The sequence below is a fragment of the Oncorhynchus tshawytscha genome, linkage group LG33 (assembly GCF_018296145.1).
Source record: "Oncorhynchus tshawytscha isolate Ot180627B linkage group LG33, Otsh_v2.0, whole genome shotgun sequence".
NCBI classification, from domain to species: domain Eukaryota; kingdom Metazoa; phylum Chordata; class Actinopteri; order Salmoniformes; family Salmonidae; genus Oncorhynchus; species Oncorhynchus tshawytscha.
In genome coordinates this window covers 19,443,853-19,459,174 of record NC_056461.1, presented here as the reverse complement: position 1 = coordinate 19,459,174, position 15,322 = coordinate 19,443,853, and the positions used below count along the sequence as shown (strand labels likewise).

Here is a 15,322-nt window from a genome sequence, read left to right as displayed (position 1 = left end):
TTTCCACCAGTCTAATTTCCATTGCTTGTGTTTCTTGGCCCAAGCAAGCCTCTTCTTATTATTGTCCTTTTAGTAGTGGTTTCTTTGCAGCAATTCGACCATGAAGGCCTGATTCATGCAGTCTCCTCTGAACATTTGATGTTGAGATGTCTGTTACTTGAACTCAAACATTTATTTGCACTGCAATTTCTGAGGCTTGTAACTCTAATGAACTTGTCCTCTGGGTATTCCTTTCCTGTTGCGTTTCTCATGATGAGAGCCTGTTTCATCATAGCGCTTGATGGTTTTTGTGACTGCACTTGAAGAAACTTTCAAAGTTCTTGAAATGTTCCACATTGATTGACCTTCATGTCTTAAAGTAATGATTGACTGTCGTTTCTCTTTGCTTATTTGAGCTGTTCTTGCCATAATATGGACTTGGTCTTTTACCAAATAGGGCTGTATTCTGTATACCGCCCCTACCTTGTCACAACACAACTGATTGGTTCAAATGCATTAAGAAGGAAAGAAATTCCACAAATTAACTTAACTAGGCACACCTGTTAATTGAAATGCATTCCATGTGACTAAATCATGAAGCTGGTTGAGAGAATGCCAAGAGTGTGCAAAGCTGTCATCAAGGCAAAGGGTGGTTGAATAATCTTTAACACTTTTTTGCTTACTTACTATATGATTCCATATGTGTTATTTCATAGTTTTGTTGCCTTCACTGTTATTCTACAATGTAGAAATTAGTGCAAATAAAGAAAAACCCTTGAATGAGTAGGTGTGTCCAAAGTTTTGACTTCTACTGTATGCATGTCAATCTCTCCTGCCTCAAAGTAGAATAGATATTGACTTCAGCACTACATGTAATTGTGAGAATAATTGACATATTGAATGCACTGAGCTGTCTTTTTAAACTAGTAGCACACAGTTCAGACATCCATGCATACCCCCAAGACATGCCACCAGAGGTCTCTTGATGGTCCCCAAGTCCAGAACAGACTATGGGAGGTGCACAGTACTACATAAAGCCATGACTACATGGAACTCAATTCCACATCAAGTAACTCATGCAAGCAGTAAAATCAGATAAAAAATATAGATTTTGTGATGTAGGGTAGTGGCACACAGCTAATGTGTTGTGAAATCTATTGTGTAATGTAATCGTTTTTAATTATACAGTGCATTTGGAAAGTATTCAGACCCCTTCCCTTTTTCCTCATTATGTTACGTTACAGCCTTATTTTAAAATGTATTAAGTAAAACATTTTCCTCATCAGTCTACACACAATAACAAAGCGAAAACTTTTTGTTGTTGTTGAAATGTTAGCAAATTTATTAAAAGTAAAAAACAGAGGGGCCTCCCGAGTGGCGCAGCGGTCTAAGGCACTACGTCACTACAGACCCTGGTTCGATCCCGGGCTGTTTCACACCCGGCCGTGATCAGGAGTCCCATAGGGCGGCCCACAATTGGCCAAGCATCATCTGGATTAGGGTCGGGTTTGGCTGGGAGAGCTTTACTTGGCTCATCGCGCTCTAGCGATTCCTTTTGGCGGACCAGGTGCCTGCAGGCTGTCGTCAGTTGAATGGTGTTTCCTCCGACACATTGGTGCGGCTGGCTTCCAAGTTAAGCGGGCTGGTGTTAAGAAGTGTGGTTTGGCAGGTCATGTTTTGGTGGACCCATTAATTGACTTTCACCTCCTGAGCCTGTTGGGGAGTTGCAGCAATGAGACAAGATCAAAATTCAGGATAAAAAAAGGGGTAAAATACAAAAATTTGACCAAATAAATACATTTATAATTAAATACAAAACAGACATACCTTATTTACATATTTAAGTATTATTTACATATTTAAGTATTCAGACCCTTTGATGTGACACTAGAAATTGATCTTCAGTGCATCCTGTTTCCATTGATCATCCTTGAGATGTTTCTACAACTTCATTGGAGTACACCTGTGTTCAATTCAATTGATTGGACATGATTTGGAAAGGCACATACCGGTCTATGTAAGGTCACACAGTTGACAGTGCATTTCAGAGCAAAAATCAAGCCATGAGGTCGAAGGAATTGTCCGTAGAGCGCCGAGACAGGATTGTGTCGAGCACAGATTTGGGGAAGGGTACCAAAAGACTTCTGCAGCATTGAAGGTCCCCAAGAACACAGTGGCCTCCATCATTCTGAAAAGGAAGAAGTTTGGAAACGGCAAGCCCCTTCCTAGAGCTGACCACCCGGCATAACTGAGCAATCGGGGGAGAAGGTCCTTGGTCAGGGAGGTGATCAATAACCCGTTGGTCACTCTGAAAGACCTCCAGAGTTCCTCTGTGGAGATGGGAGAACCTTCCAGAAGGACAATCATCTCTGCAGCACTCCATCAATCAGGCCTTTATGGTAGTGTGGCAAGACTGAAGCCACTCCTCAGTAAAAGGCAAATGATAGCCCACTTAGGGTTTGCCAAAAGGCACCTAAAGGACTCTCAGACCATGAGAAACAAGATTCTTTGGTCTGATGAAACCAAGGTTGAACTCTTTGGCCTGAATGACAAGCGTCACGTCTGGAGAAACCTGGCACCATCTCAACGATGAAGCATAGTGGTGGCAGCATCAGGCTGTGGGGATGTTTTTTAGCGGCAGGGACTGAGAGAATAGTCAGGATCCAGGAAAAGATGAATGGAGCAAAGTACAGAGATCCTTGATGAAAGTCTGCTCCAGAGCGCTCAGGGCCTCAGACTGGGGCGAAGGTTCATTTTCCAACAGGACAATGACCCTAAGCACACAGCCAAGACAACTCATGAGTGGCTTCGGGACAAGTCTCAATGTCCTTGAGTGGCCTAGCCAGAGCTTGAACCCGATCGAACATCTCTGGAGAGACATGAAAATAGCTATGCAGTGATGCTCCCCATGCACCCTGACAGAGTTGAGAGGATCTGCAGAGAAGAATGGGATAAACTCCCAAAATACCGGTGTGCCAAGCTTTTAGAGTCCTACCCATACAATTTCATCCTTTTTAGAATAAGGCTGTAATGTAAAAAAATATGGAAAAAGTCAAGCGGTCTGAATACTTTTCAAATGCACTGTAATTGCTTTCATTTTACTGGACCCCAGGAAGAGGCAGCAGCTAATGGGGATCCATAATAATTACAAATACTCATCACATTACGAATAGTAGGCTCTCTTACATAAGTCTGCAAATGCGAGGATGCGTGTGATGATGAATGTTCATGATTTATTGTAAAGGTGCAATTTTATGGTGTAAATGTGCTTCCCCAAATGTGAAAATCACACTCAGCCTATGCATAGGCTCTTGATTTTGCTGTTTCGTACTCATCTTGTTGGCTGAGAAAGTAAATATGGACAGTTATTCTAACATCTTCAAAGTGTGCTGTAAGGATACACGTCATTGCATCCTCAACTTGCATGTTCTGTAAAAGATAATTGACCATCATCTAAATGTGATAGTTTTTTTTGTCATTCTGAGCAGCGTGGGTGTACACCCTAATCAAGTTACGCACCCTATGCATATGGTTCCGGTAAATTTAAATGCTGCCGGTCAAATTTCCGGTGCCTCATTTTCATAACGGAATCCCTGGTGTGTGTTTCTCTCTCTTTGCTAATAAGATGGCGCCGTGCTGGATGCGAGCTCCGACCCAACATTGCTACTTTGTGATTATTTTGGCGTTTATCTTTTACTTTATTTTCACAAAATTCATCCGCTATCATTTCTTATAACTGATAAGAACATTTGGAAATCAAGTCGGCAGTTACTTACCCCAATTTTGGCTTCAACTTTGACTCATTTGCCCTGGGCTCTTTCTCTAATTCTGATCCAATTTTCGGGGTCTTCAGAAGGTAATGCCGGCATTAGAGTCTGGAGAGGGGGAGTCCTGGCAAGATAAAGGCCAAGGCAAAACCGGCCACCTCTTCCCTCCATTCACTTGATAATAAGATGGATGACCTCCGATTGTGGATTTGCTACAAACGGGACTCTCATAACTGCCATATTCTCTGCTATTCTGAAACATGGCTTTCAGACAAGACCCCCCCCATGACAGGAACAAGTACAACAAGTCCCGCTACATCCTCCAGAGTCATCAAACGAGCAAAAGGACAATCTAGGACTAAGGTGGAATCGTACTCCACAGGCTTCGACGCCCGTCACATGTGGCGATAGTCATTACAGATTTAAAAAGAGACCCACCCTCTCTTCCAGACAAACACAATGCATTTTATGCACGCTTAGACAACAACACCGTGCCATACATGAACCCAGAGCACTGGGTGATCTCGCTCTCCGAGGCCGACGTGAGTAAGGTCTTTAATCAGGTCAAAATTTGCAAGGCCGTGGGGCAGGATGGTATTCCAGGTTGCGTTCTCAGAGCATGCACAGATCAGATGGCAGTCATATTCACTGTAATTTTCAATCTCTAGTTGACCCAGTCTGTAATCCCGACATGTCTTAAGATGACTACCATCATTCCTGTTACCAAGATCTCAAAAATGTCATGCTACACTGACTACCACCCTGTAGCACTCACATCTGTATTTATGAAGTGCTTTGAAAGGCTGCAGGTAGGAGGTCAGTGACCTGTCAGTGTGATGTCGGGACAACAACCTCTCCCTCAACGTCGTAAGACCAAGGAGCTGTTTGTGAACTACAGGAAGCAGTGGAGCGGGTCGAGAGCTTCAAGTTCATCGGTGTCCAAATCACTAAGGACTTCAAATGGTCCACTCACAAGTACACAGTCATGAAGAAGGCGTGGCAGCGCCTCTTCTCTAATCAGGAAGTTAAAGAGGTTCTACAGCTGCTTTATTGAAAGCATCTTGACTGGCTGCGTCACTGCTTGGCATGGCAACGGCACCCCCCAGAATTGCATGGCGCTACAGGTGGTGCGGACAGTCCAGTATATCACTGTGGCCGAACTCCCTGCAATACAGGACATCTATATCAGGCGGTGTGAAAGGAAGGTCCGGAAAATCTTTAGAGTCCAGGTACTCAAGCCATAGACTGTACTCTGCAAGTGGTACCGGTGCATCAAGTCTGAAAACAACGGGCTCCTAAACGGCTTTTATCCCTAAGCCTTCTAAATTACTAACAGAATGGCTACACGGACTATCTAAGTAAACTGTTGTATTTACTATTTTTGCACTGTCTCTATGAACACTCACAGGACTCTAGACACTAATGCCTACTGACACTTCAACACACACACACAACATGCACACACATGTATACTGACTGTACATAGAAACACACACACTTAAATTATGATTGTATGCTACTGCTACTCTATTAATCATGTGTCCTGATGCCTAGTCACCTTACCCTTATACATATCGATGGTGCCTTCGGAAAGTATTCATACCTTTCGAATTATTCCAGATTTTGTTGTTACAACCTGATTTCAAAGTGGGTAAAATCAATGTTATCCATCTACAGACAATACCCCAGAATGACAAAGTGAAAACATGTTTAAGAAATGTTTGCAAATTTATTGAAAATGAAATACAGAAACTTCTAATTTACACAACTGTTTACACCCCTGCGTCACTACTTTGTCAGATCACACTGGGTAAGTCTCTAAGAGATTTCCACAGCTGGATTGTGCAACATTTTCCCATTTATTATTTTCCAAATTCTTCAAGCTCTGTCAAATTGATTGTTGATCATTGATAGACAACCATTTTCAGGTCTTGCCATATATTTTCAATTAGATTTAAGTCAACTGGAATATTCACTGTCTTCTTGGTAAGCAACTCCAGTGTAGATTGTGTTTTAGGTTATTGTCCAGTGTTTGGTGGAAAACAGACTGAATCAGGTTTAGCTCTAGGATTTAGCTTGTGCTTAGCTCCATTCCGTTTATTTTTTTATCCTGAAAAACTCCACAGTCCTTAACGATTACAAGCATACCCATAACATGATGCAGCCACCACTATGCTTGAAAACATGGAGAGTAGTATTAGATTTTCCCAAAACATTACTTAGTACAACACTTTGTATTCAGGACAAAAAGTGAATTGCTTTGCCAATGTTTTTGCAATTTTACTTTGGTCATTTAGGTCAGTATTGTGGAGTAACAACGTTGTTGATCCATCCTCCGTTTTCTCCTATCACAGCCATTAAACTCTTGACTATTTTAAAGTCGCCATTGGCCTCGTGGTGAAATCGCTGAGCGGTTTCCTTCCTCTCCGACACCTGAGTTAGGAAGGATGCCTTTATCTTTGTGGTAACTGGGTGTATTGATACACCATCCAAAGTGTAATTAATAACTTCACCATGCTCTTACCCATCTACAAATAGAAACCCTTATTTGAGAGGCATTTAAAAAACCTCCCTGGTCTTTGTGTTTGAAATTCACTGCTTGGCTGTGGGACCTTACAATTACCTGTATGTGTGGAGTACGGAGATGAGGTAGTCATTAAAAAATATATTTTTAACACCATTATTGCACACAGTCCATGCAACTTATTTGACTTGTTAAGCACATTTTTACTCCTGAACTTATTTATGCTTGCCATAGCAAAGGGGTTGAATACTTATTGACTGAAGACATTTCGGCCTTTCATTTTTAATTAGATGGAACAAATACATATGGAGCATGTGAATGATGGCTCTCCTACAGGTTTCCAGCCTTGTGCATTTTGAATGGGTCTTCGTAACAGTCCACCAGAGAGGTGACTAACGAGTTAATATCATCCAGTTTCAGGTTTGACAAAATAAGCCTCTTATTCCCCCTCTCTATCGTTCTCCTTCCCTTTCTCTGTCTTTCTCCGTTCTGTACACTCCATCAGGGATGGAAACCACTGCCACAGTAAAAGACCTTGGAGACTTAATAATGCACCGAGACACACAGCTACATGCTGAACCGAACGCCCTCATCCTCCCACTCCCAATCCTACTCTTAAGTGGTTATTGATGTGATGGCTAACCGTATCAAACGGAATGTGAAAACTCAACTTAATACAATTACAGTCGATCTCGTTATGGTTTTGAGTCTGAGCTGCCATGGAATAAGTCTCTGTGAGCGGACAATTTAAGATGGATGTGACATTTTGAGCGACTTCAGACTGACCCCCACCACACCCACAAATTATGACAAACACCTGCCCTCCCCTCTCCTCCTCCTGCTGCTGTTGGCAGTGAGCTGGCAGAATCTGTTTATACAGTCTGGTAACGGTAGCTGATGTGAGCGCAAATTTTCCAGCTCAGTTGTCAGAGCGAATCTGTGTAGCACCTCACAGGAATCAATTATTATACTTAAAAATGTCAAATTGTCATCGCAAACAAAGTCAGTTTGACACTCACGCAGAATTTGCATTTCCCAATTTTCCCATCCACAGTAACGGTATGAGCCGAATTTTCACAGGAACTCTGACTTGCACCATTGTACAGTGACATACCACACCTTTATGGAGCCTTCTTGCCTGTTTCTTTCTTCCCCTTTGAACACTATGAGTGAATCTGTCAGTTGTTTTATTCATAACCTGACTGTGTTAACCCCGGTCGTTGTGCCAGTATTATTTTCTTATTCCTGCTGTAAATTACTTTCCCTGACCTGTTGATGCACTTGATAGAGTCCAAAATGGGTAGTGTGATTGTAATGAGGCTTTGGAAATGATCGGTTGCATATTGTTTTTGATATCCGCTTTTAAACACATTATGATTTCCAACAAGCTGATCCTAATTATTCTTGTTGGGCCATTCTCCTTTTTGTTCCCCTTTTTCCCTCCCGTCTTCTGCTGACAAAGTACATTTTAATTAAGTAGACAGTGATCCAGACATAGATTATTAAAATGTTTCATTTGTATCAGCGTGGGGTTTGCTTTATTCTTTCTGCCTCCTCTGTGAGGCTAAGATCCGATTAGCAATGAGGCCAGACTTAAATGTATACGTTAGTCCGCTCAGCACCACAGCCTTACCCACCACTAACACTCAGTGAGCAGACCTATCTTATCCAATGCTGACTTACACTTTTGCTCATTGACAGGGAAGGCATGCAAAACCACATGCAATTGAAGTATTCACATGATTACCTATTTTGATGATAAGTATTTTGATGATTTCCTCTCTCTGACCTTACAGCTAACGTGGCAGCGATGTACTATGGGTACTGCATGCTTCCTGATGGGACCTACTGCCTAGCCCCGCCTCCCCCTGGGATCGATGCCAACGGCTACTACAGCTCCCTGCCCTCTGGCAGAATGTTGGCTCCACCCTCTTACTCTGGAACCCCGCCTCCTCCAGGGACCACTCCCCCTGCACCTCCTGAGCCATCGACACGGATCATCTACACAGCACCTCCGACTACATTTCCCATCATCCCACCACCAACTCCAGTTCCCAGCCAGGTCCCAGTCTGCCTCTCAACCCCTTCTCCTCCTGCCCCTGTTATTCCTGCTGCTGTCATACCAGAGACCAGGTATGTGGACACTTATTGGACAGAAGTGGAGATATTTTATCACTCCCCATACTACCTAGTTCCCCCACATAATGTGATGCATTGCTAAATATCTTTATTTCGTCTCCACTCATCTTTCCCTCATCTATCAGTTCGCGGCCCCAGGCTCCCGTTGCTGTGCCGGCCCCGGTTGCCGTGGCAGCGCCAGCCATCATCCCCCCGCCCCCTGACATCCAACCGGTTATTGACAAGCTGGCTGAGTACGTGGCCAGGAACGGTGTCAAGTTTGAGACCAGCGTCCGCGCCAAGAATGACCCGCGGTAAGCAGCTAGAGAAAAGGCCATTCCTGCTCTTTTCTGTGCTGAATAAAGGAAAACGGTTCAAGTTTCTGTTCAATCTAGTGGCTTTACATCTTATGTGGCTGTACATCTTGTGTATGTGTGTCTGTTTCCAACACAGGTTTGACTTCTTGCAGTCCTGGAACCAGTACAACACCTATTATGAGTTCAAGAAGAATTACTTCATGCAGAAAGAGGGAATCAGCCTGCCACAGGTGTGTGTGTCATCTGTCCTTTTCTTCCTCCTTGAGCACAGTGTGTGTTTTTTGATGCCATTTTGTTTGAAAGGATGATATACCCTCTGGTTCTTTAGTAAATATTTCCTTTCATTCAGCAGCGTGCTCTCCAGGTTGCTTTTTAAAATGCTCTGAGGCATTAGGTGGTGTGGCTCTCAGGCTTTCACGCTTGAGATCAGGGATCAGTCAAGTTTTTGTGTGTAGGGCCTTTCATGCTTTCCAGATATCAAAATGCCTGCCTGCCCTTGACTCGTGTCTACGCTCCGGGGTTACTGGGGGAGAAGGAGGTGGGTTCAGCAGTCAGCTTATCATTAATCAAGCTGATTCTCCTTAATAAAGAGATTCTCCGGTACTTTTGTATACTTTTTAGTTCCCGAAAGTAGCACTAACGACTCCCGACTATTGCGTTGCTCTCTCTCTGCTGTGTCCACCCACTCTGTAACCTCATTGGACAATGCTGGGCAGGCCACTTGCTAGCTTTCACTCAAATGCGTCGGGCTGAAGCGCTCTCTCTCACTCTTTCTGATTTTAATGAGAGGACCTTGTTTTTTTAAAGTATAACAAACCTAAGCCTGTGAATAACACAGGGCCAAGCAAAGCATTTAGCCATGTAGCCGTGTTTCATTTTCCTGATCGAGCCCCTGGTTTTAACACACCTATCACACAATGGATTAATGTCAGGTTATTCATCAAAGATGAAGTTATTTTCATGTATTTTTTTTTCACATTCTCCTGGGACCTACTGGTCCTTAGTATTCACAAATCTAACTGCCTAGTCACGACCCAACACATTAACAGGGCAGCGATAAGTGTATAAAGTGTTAAAAGCTACTTGAAACTGTTGACCTTTTTACATGGCTATTCTTTCATTGGACATTTAGTCGCTTGCGTGACATTTGAAATCCATTATTTAAGGGATACTGCGACATTTTAGGATTTGGGTATTTTCTTCTACTTGCCCAGAGTCATGAACTTATGGATACCATTTTTATGTCTCTGCGTTGTAGTTTGAAGATTATTTAAGTAAAAAATAAAAATACTGAATAATCCCTTTTTAACAGGCTCAGGTGGGAGGGAGACGTAAGTACTTTGTAAAGATATTCTAAAACAAGGGTGAGCTGTAAAAGGCAATTTAGAAATCCATTTGCTGGCCAAAATTGCATGAAACAAACAAACTTGAAAGGCAGGTAAATTATTATTTAAAAAAAGCTTATCTGACTTTGTGTCCTTTTTGAACTTTTATTTTAAAGCACCCATGCTTTTGAAAAGATTTGGTGTTGGCCACCTCGTTAAATTAATTTACTGATCCCGGCCAGTTTGCCACCCAGGATTGATTTACCTTTGAGATAAACTAGTTAATAGGGAACCCTGATCTCAATTAAAACAACAATAATGCCTGGATCGGAAACAAAACTAATGCTGTGCTTGATTGGATGTTAATTACTAGAGCATGTTTGGACTGGGAGTGTAGAATATGCGGGTGGATATGCGTGTGTGTGTGTGCTTTGACTTGGACTAAATCTCACTAAGGCTGAGATTCAAACAAACAGAGATCAGCAGCCTATAGGCTGCAATTGCCTTTAAAATGGGATTTCTGCTTGAGACAACATCTGAGCTGTTTACAGCCGACATGAACGTAGAGCATATTGCCTTTTAAGTGTGTCACTGATCAAATTGTTAATCTGTCAGATTAAGTCCCGGCCTTAGTCTTTAACAAGGATGTTAAAGGTTTTGTCTCCTTGGTTCTCTGTGTACTCTGGTATGTGTCTGATGATATGGACTGGAGGTTTGGCTGAGTGAGGTGAGCTGAGCTGCCTTCCATCTCAGAGGTGATGAGGACCGGATGGGGAGATAATTTGGAATTGAAACCATCTTCCAGTGTTGGCAGTAATCGAATTTCTAACCCCCAAACCACTCCCTGCGCTCTGCTTAAATCTGGCGGCATTCCGAAAGCTTCTGCTTTCGGGAATCCCTCCTCCTTCCCCCGGGGAAAACACCATTTCCTTATCAGCACCATGTCAGACAGCCGGCTGACTTTTCACCAGCGTCTCTTCTCTCTGCTCCCTTCCCTATCACAGCCCCCTACACAACCCTCAGGTACTGTGGCGTACAATTGTACTGAAGCCAAAGTTCAGACATGGGAAAAATATAATCACAGGGTCGGAGACTTTGTAATCTCTCTAACCCCTAATTATCATCTCTGTAACCACTGTGCTGCTGATATGGGACAAATATTGTGTGGGAAATAAAAGAACAACAGCGTATAGGATAGAGAGGGGAACGATGAGAAAAGACATGGCGGGACTGTTACAAAGTGAAATTGGGATAAATGCCGTGTGAGCTCCCATAGGCTCTGCTCTCTGCCCCCCCCCCACACACACACACACACACACACGTCCTGTCCCTGCCTCTCTGCAGCCTAATCTGGATGGTTTGTTTAATTCATCCAGTGTCTACTTTCCTTAATTGGGCATCCAGCTCAATTAGGAGCCGTGTCAACGGCAATGAAATTAGTCCGTCTGGATGTGGCTGCCCTGGTTGCTTGGTAAGGCCTGCTGCCCCTCTCTTTATATGCCTGGCCACGGTGGCCCAGTTATGTACCATGTCTGTTTATTCTACCACTTTAAACACTGCAGTTCACTTGAACTGTCTATGATGTTTCGGAGCTAGGAATGTACCTCCCAGATATTCACACTTCCTCAGTTTAGATTAAATAGACCTTAAGGGTAGCAGGGCTTGGAATGAACTTTTCTAGCCACTTGTCGGACAGATACGTTTTTTTTTTTACTTCTTTGAAAGCTCGTCACTTACACACCCCCCCCCAAAAAAATGGTGACTGAAAATTGTGTTGTATGATGCGAGGAACCATATATCGTATATTCTGGCCTTTTGTGGGTACTTAACCCCTCACAAGGTAAAATATTGCACTGATGTGGTCCATCAAACATCCTTCTAGAGAGTTACTGGGTGTGCAGGTTTTTGGATTTGTGTTTATTATGGATCCCCATTAGCTACTCTTCCAGCAGTGTCTGTTTACAGTTTATACAATTTTAAAAACATTACAATACATTCACAGATTTCACAACACACTGTGTGCCCTCAGGCCCCTACTCCACCACTACCAAATATCTACAGTACTAAATCCATGTTTATAGTGTGTGTGTGTGTGTGTGTGTGTGTGTGTGTGTATGCATGTGTCTGTGCCTATGTTTGTGTTGCTTCACAGTCCCCGCTGTTCCATAAGGTGTTTTTTTTTAATGAATCTGTTTTTAAATCTAATTTAACTGCATTCGCTCCAACCCTGCTCAAATCCACCAGAGTCAGCTTATCAAGACCCTCTTAAGCAGCTGATTGTTTTACAATGTGGTGTGTTCGAGCAAGGCTGGAGCAAAAGCCTGCTCAACCAGTAGCTCCCATGGACTCCTGGAGGGTGGTTGGCCACCCTGCAACATTTAAAATTACAACCAAATACTTTTTATAGCTCTATAAAATAATTATCTCATTCAATGAACCAGGGATCAAATGGCTAAGGTGGGCGAGGTAGGTAACTAAGACATGGTTATCTATTTGTAAGACAAATATATTCAGTGTTCAGGGGAGATCATGACAGCATAGGAGTTACTTGTCAATTAGGGAGTGAACGTTTTTCATTATAAGGATTACATGGAGAAAATCGTACATCCCATGAATGGCCGTTCATCAAAATATATTTTACCTAAACCCTCCCTGAATGCTTGGGAAAAAAACTATTGACCCTCCCCTATACCCAAAATAACAATTAAGTCCACTTAATTTGACAGACCAGAGCCTTAGATATGCGATTTTAGAAAAGGTTCTTCGTCCTGTAAGCATTACACGACAATGCAGGAATTTTGATAGTGCACAGGGCTGCGGGCCAGGAGGTTGTGTGTCCATGGTGGTCTGTGAACAAAAGTAGGGGTTGAAAGATCTCCTTTATAGTAAAAGCATTGCATGACTCATCATATTTGCAGGTCTGAGGAAAAAATTGCATTTTAGAAACATTTCATGTAATTTTACATATTAGCAGAATCTTTTTTAATACCACACAAATGTATGAAATTACAAGCAAAGAATGGATGGAGGGATACGCCTATATGTTCCATATCCCATTTCTCCAATACCAAATGTGTGTCTTGTTTGCAAAAACTGTCCCTGTTTGCAAATATTAAATCTGAGACATCATTCGGAATCTGAGCATGATACTTTCAGAAGTTAGGCCTACCTTTCCACCCCGACAGTGAAAAAGTTCAGCTTTAACTGCTGCCTACTCTTATTCTGTGGTCACAAGTGTTTCCCTAAAAGCTGTCTGGATTTAAACACATTGTTTTTATTCAACCTTTATTGAGCTAGGCAAGTCAGTTAAGAACAATTTCTTATTTACAATGACTGCCTAGGGGCAGAACGACAGATTTTTTTTACCTTGTCAGCTCAGGGATTCGATCTAGCAACCTTTCGGTTACTGGCCCCTCTAACCACTAGGCTACCTGCCACCCCTCTTCTATTGTACAAAGTGAATCGCTTCATCAAGTGATAGTGACAGAATTAGATTACTTCCCAAGCAAAGTCCATTTTTTGTCTCCTTGGCTATAGAAGGTTGTAACTCAGCCACTGAATGTCAAAGAAAGGAAACTATTATATCCCCATATGCGTGCCATGTCTTTCCCAGGTATTTTACAGCTTGTTTCTAGCATAAAGCATTGTGAACCAAAGTGCTGTTATAGATGACTTTATATAATTGGATCCGTTTTACTTTCTTCAAAATCTAAAAGCTAACAAGGGTTAGGCCAGTAATTGTTGCATTTTCTTTAATAAATCGTAGGCCTATGGCATACAGTGCCTTGCGAAAGTATTCGACCCCCTTGAACTTTGCGACCTTTTGTCGTAAAGTATTCGACCCCCTTGAACTTTGCGACCCTATCTTTATGTTTGAAGCCTGAAATGTGGCAAAAGGTCGCAAAGTTCAAGGGGGCCGAATACTTTCGCAAGGCACTGTACCCTCTCAATTCGGGTCCTGGTTTTAACTTAGCCGCCCTTCACTGACACGGAGGTTGGCTTTTTAAAGAGTGCATGGTGGGTGGAGGAATTGACCAACAAATCTATGGATATAGTAGCCTATAGCCTAATTTCCTCTGTCAACAGGTAGGCCTACCTGTTATTTCTTAAATAGGAACCAATAGGCTCCAACACAAAGCCATTTTGTTGTTAGCGAAGTCTAATGGAAATTTAAGACCTTTTAAAGGAATTACGCCCACTTGAATTTGCCTACTTTCAGGACCATGAGCTGTCCATTTCCGACTGATAGTGCCGTGGCTGCTGCTTCAAGTTTCATCATTACATTGTAAGTTACTCGAATCTGTCTTATTGTGAGGTCCATAACTCCGATAAATACATCACGGGCTATGGATTGTTTGATTGAGACCCTAAATAGCTTATAGGCACACTTTGAGATTGCTCACCCAGTGGAGAATGAGGGAAGGCATTTGACACACATCGATATATAGTCAGGTCCATAAGTATTTGGACAGTGACACAATTTGCATAATTTTGGCTCTGTACGCCACCACAATGGTTTTGAAAGGAAACAATCGAGATGTTCTTTAAGTGTAGACTTTCATATTTAAGTTAAGGGTTTTGTCAAAATTGATGTATGAACTAGAGGTCGACCGATTAATCGGAATGGCCGGTATTTTTGGACACCGATTTGGCCGTTTTTTTTTTCTTACAACTTTATTTAACTAGGAAAGTCAGTTAAGAACACATTCTTATTACCTTGTTCAGGGGCAGAACAACAGATTTTTACCTTGTCAGCTTGAGGATTCAATCTTGCAACCCTTACGGTTAACTAGTCAAACGCTCTAACCACCTGCCTCTCATTGCACTCCACGAGGTGCCTGCCTGTTACACGAATGCAGTAAGAAGCCAAGTTAAGTTGCTAGCTAGCATTAAACTTATCTTATAAAAAACAATCAATCATAATCACTAGTTAACTACACATGGTTGATATTACTAGTTTAGCTAGCGTGTCCTGTGTTGCATATAATCAATGCGGTGCGCATTCGCGAAAAAGGACTGTCGTTGCTCCAACGTGTACCTAACCATAAACATCAATGCCTTTCTTAAAATCAATACACAAGTATATATTTTTAAACCTGCATATTTAGTTAATATTGCCTGCTAACATGATTTTCTTTGTGTCACTTCTCTTGCAACAGAGTCAGGGTATATGCAGCAGTTTGGGCCGCCTGGCTCGTTGCGAACTGTGTGAAGACTATTTCTTCCTAACAAAGACAGCCAACTTCGCCAAACGGGGGATGATTTAACAAAAGCGCATTTGCGAAAAAAGCA

At 42.4% G+C, this 15,322-nt stretch overlaps 1 protein-coding gene across 2 annotated transcripts in view; it reads left to right on the top strand.

The window, feature by feature from the left end:
* The window catches only part of LOC112230505 (splicing factor, suppressor of white-apricot homolog), a 162,311-nt gene that overhangs the window by 28,727 nt on the left and 118,262 nt on the right, over positions 1–15,322 (top strand). For both annotated transcript variants that reach the window (XM_042311625.1, XM_042311624.1), the window contains exons 8-10: positions 8,067–8,403; positions 8,535–8,702; positions 8,842–8,935. In XM_042311625.1, coding sequence (XP_042167559.1) covers positions 8,067–8,403; positions 8,535–8,702; positions 8,842–8,935 — 599 coding nt within the window. The remainder of the gene's footprint in view (positions 1–8,066; positions 8,404–8,534; positions 8,703–8,841; positions 8,936–15,322) is intronic.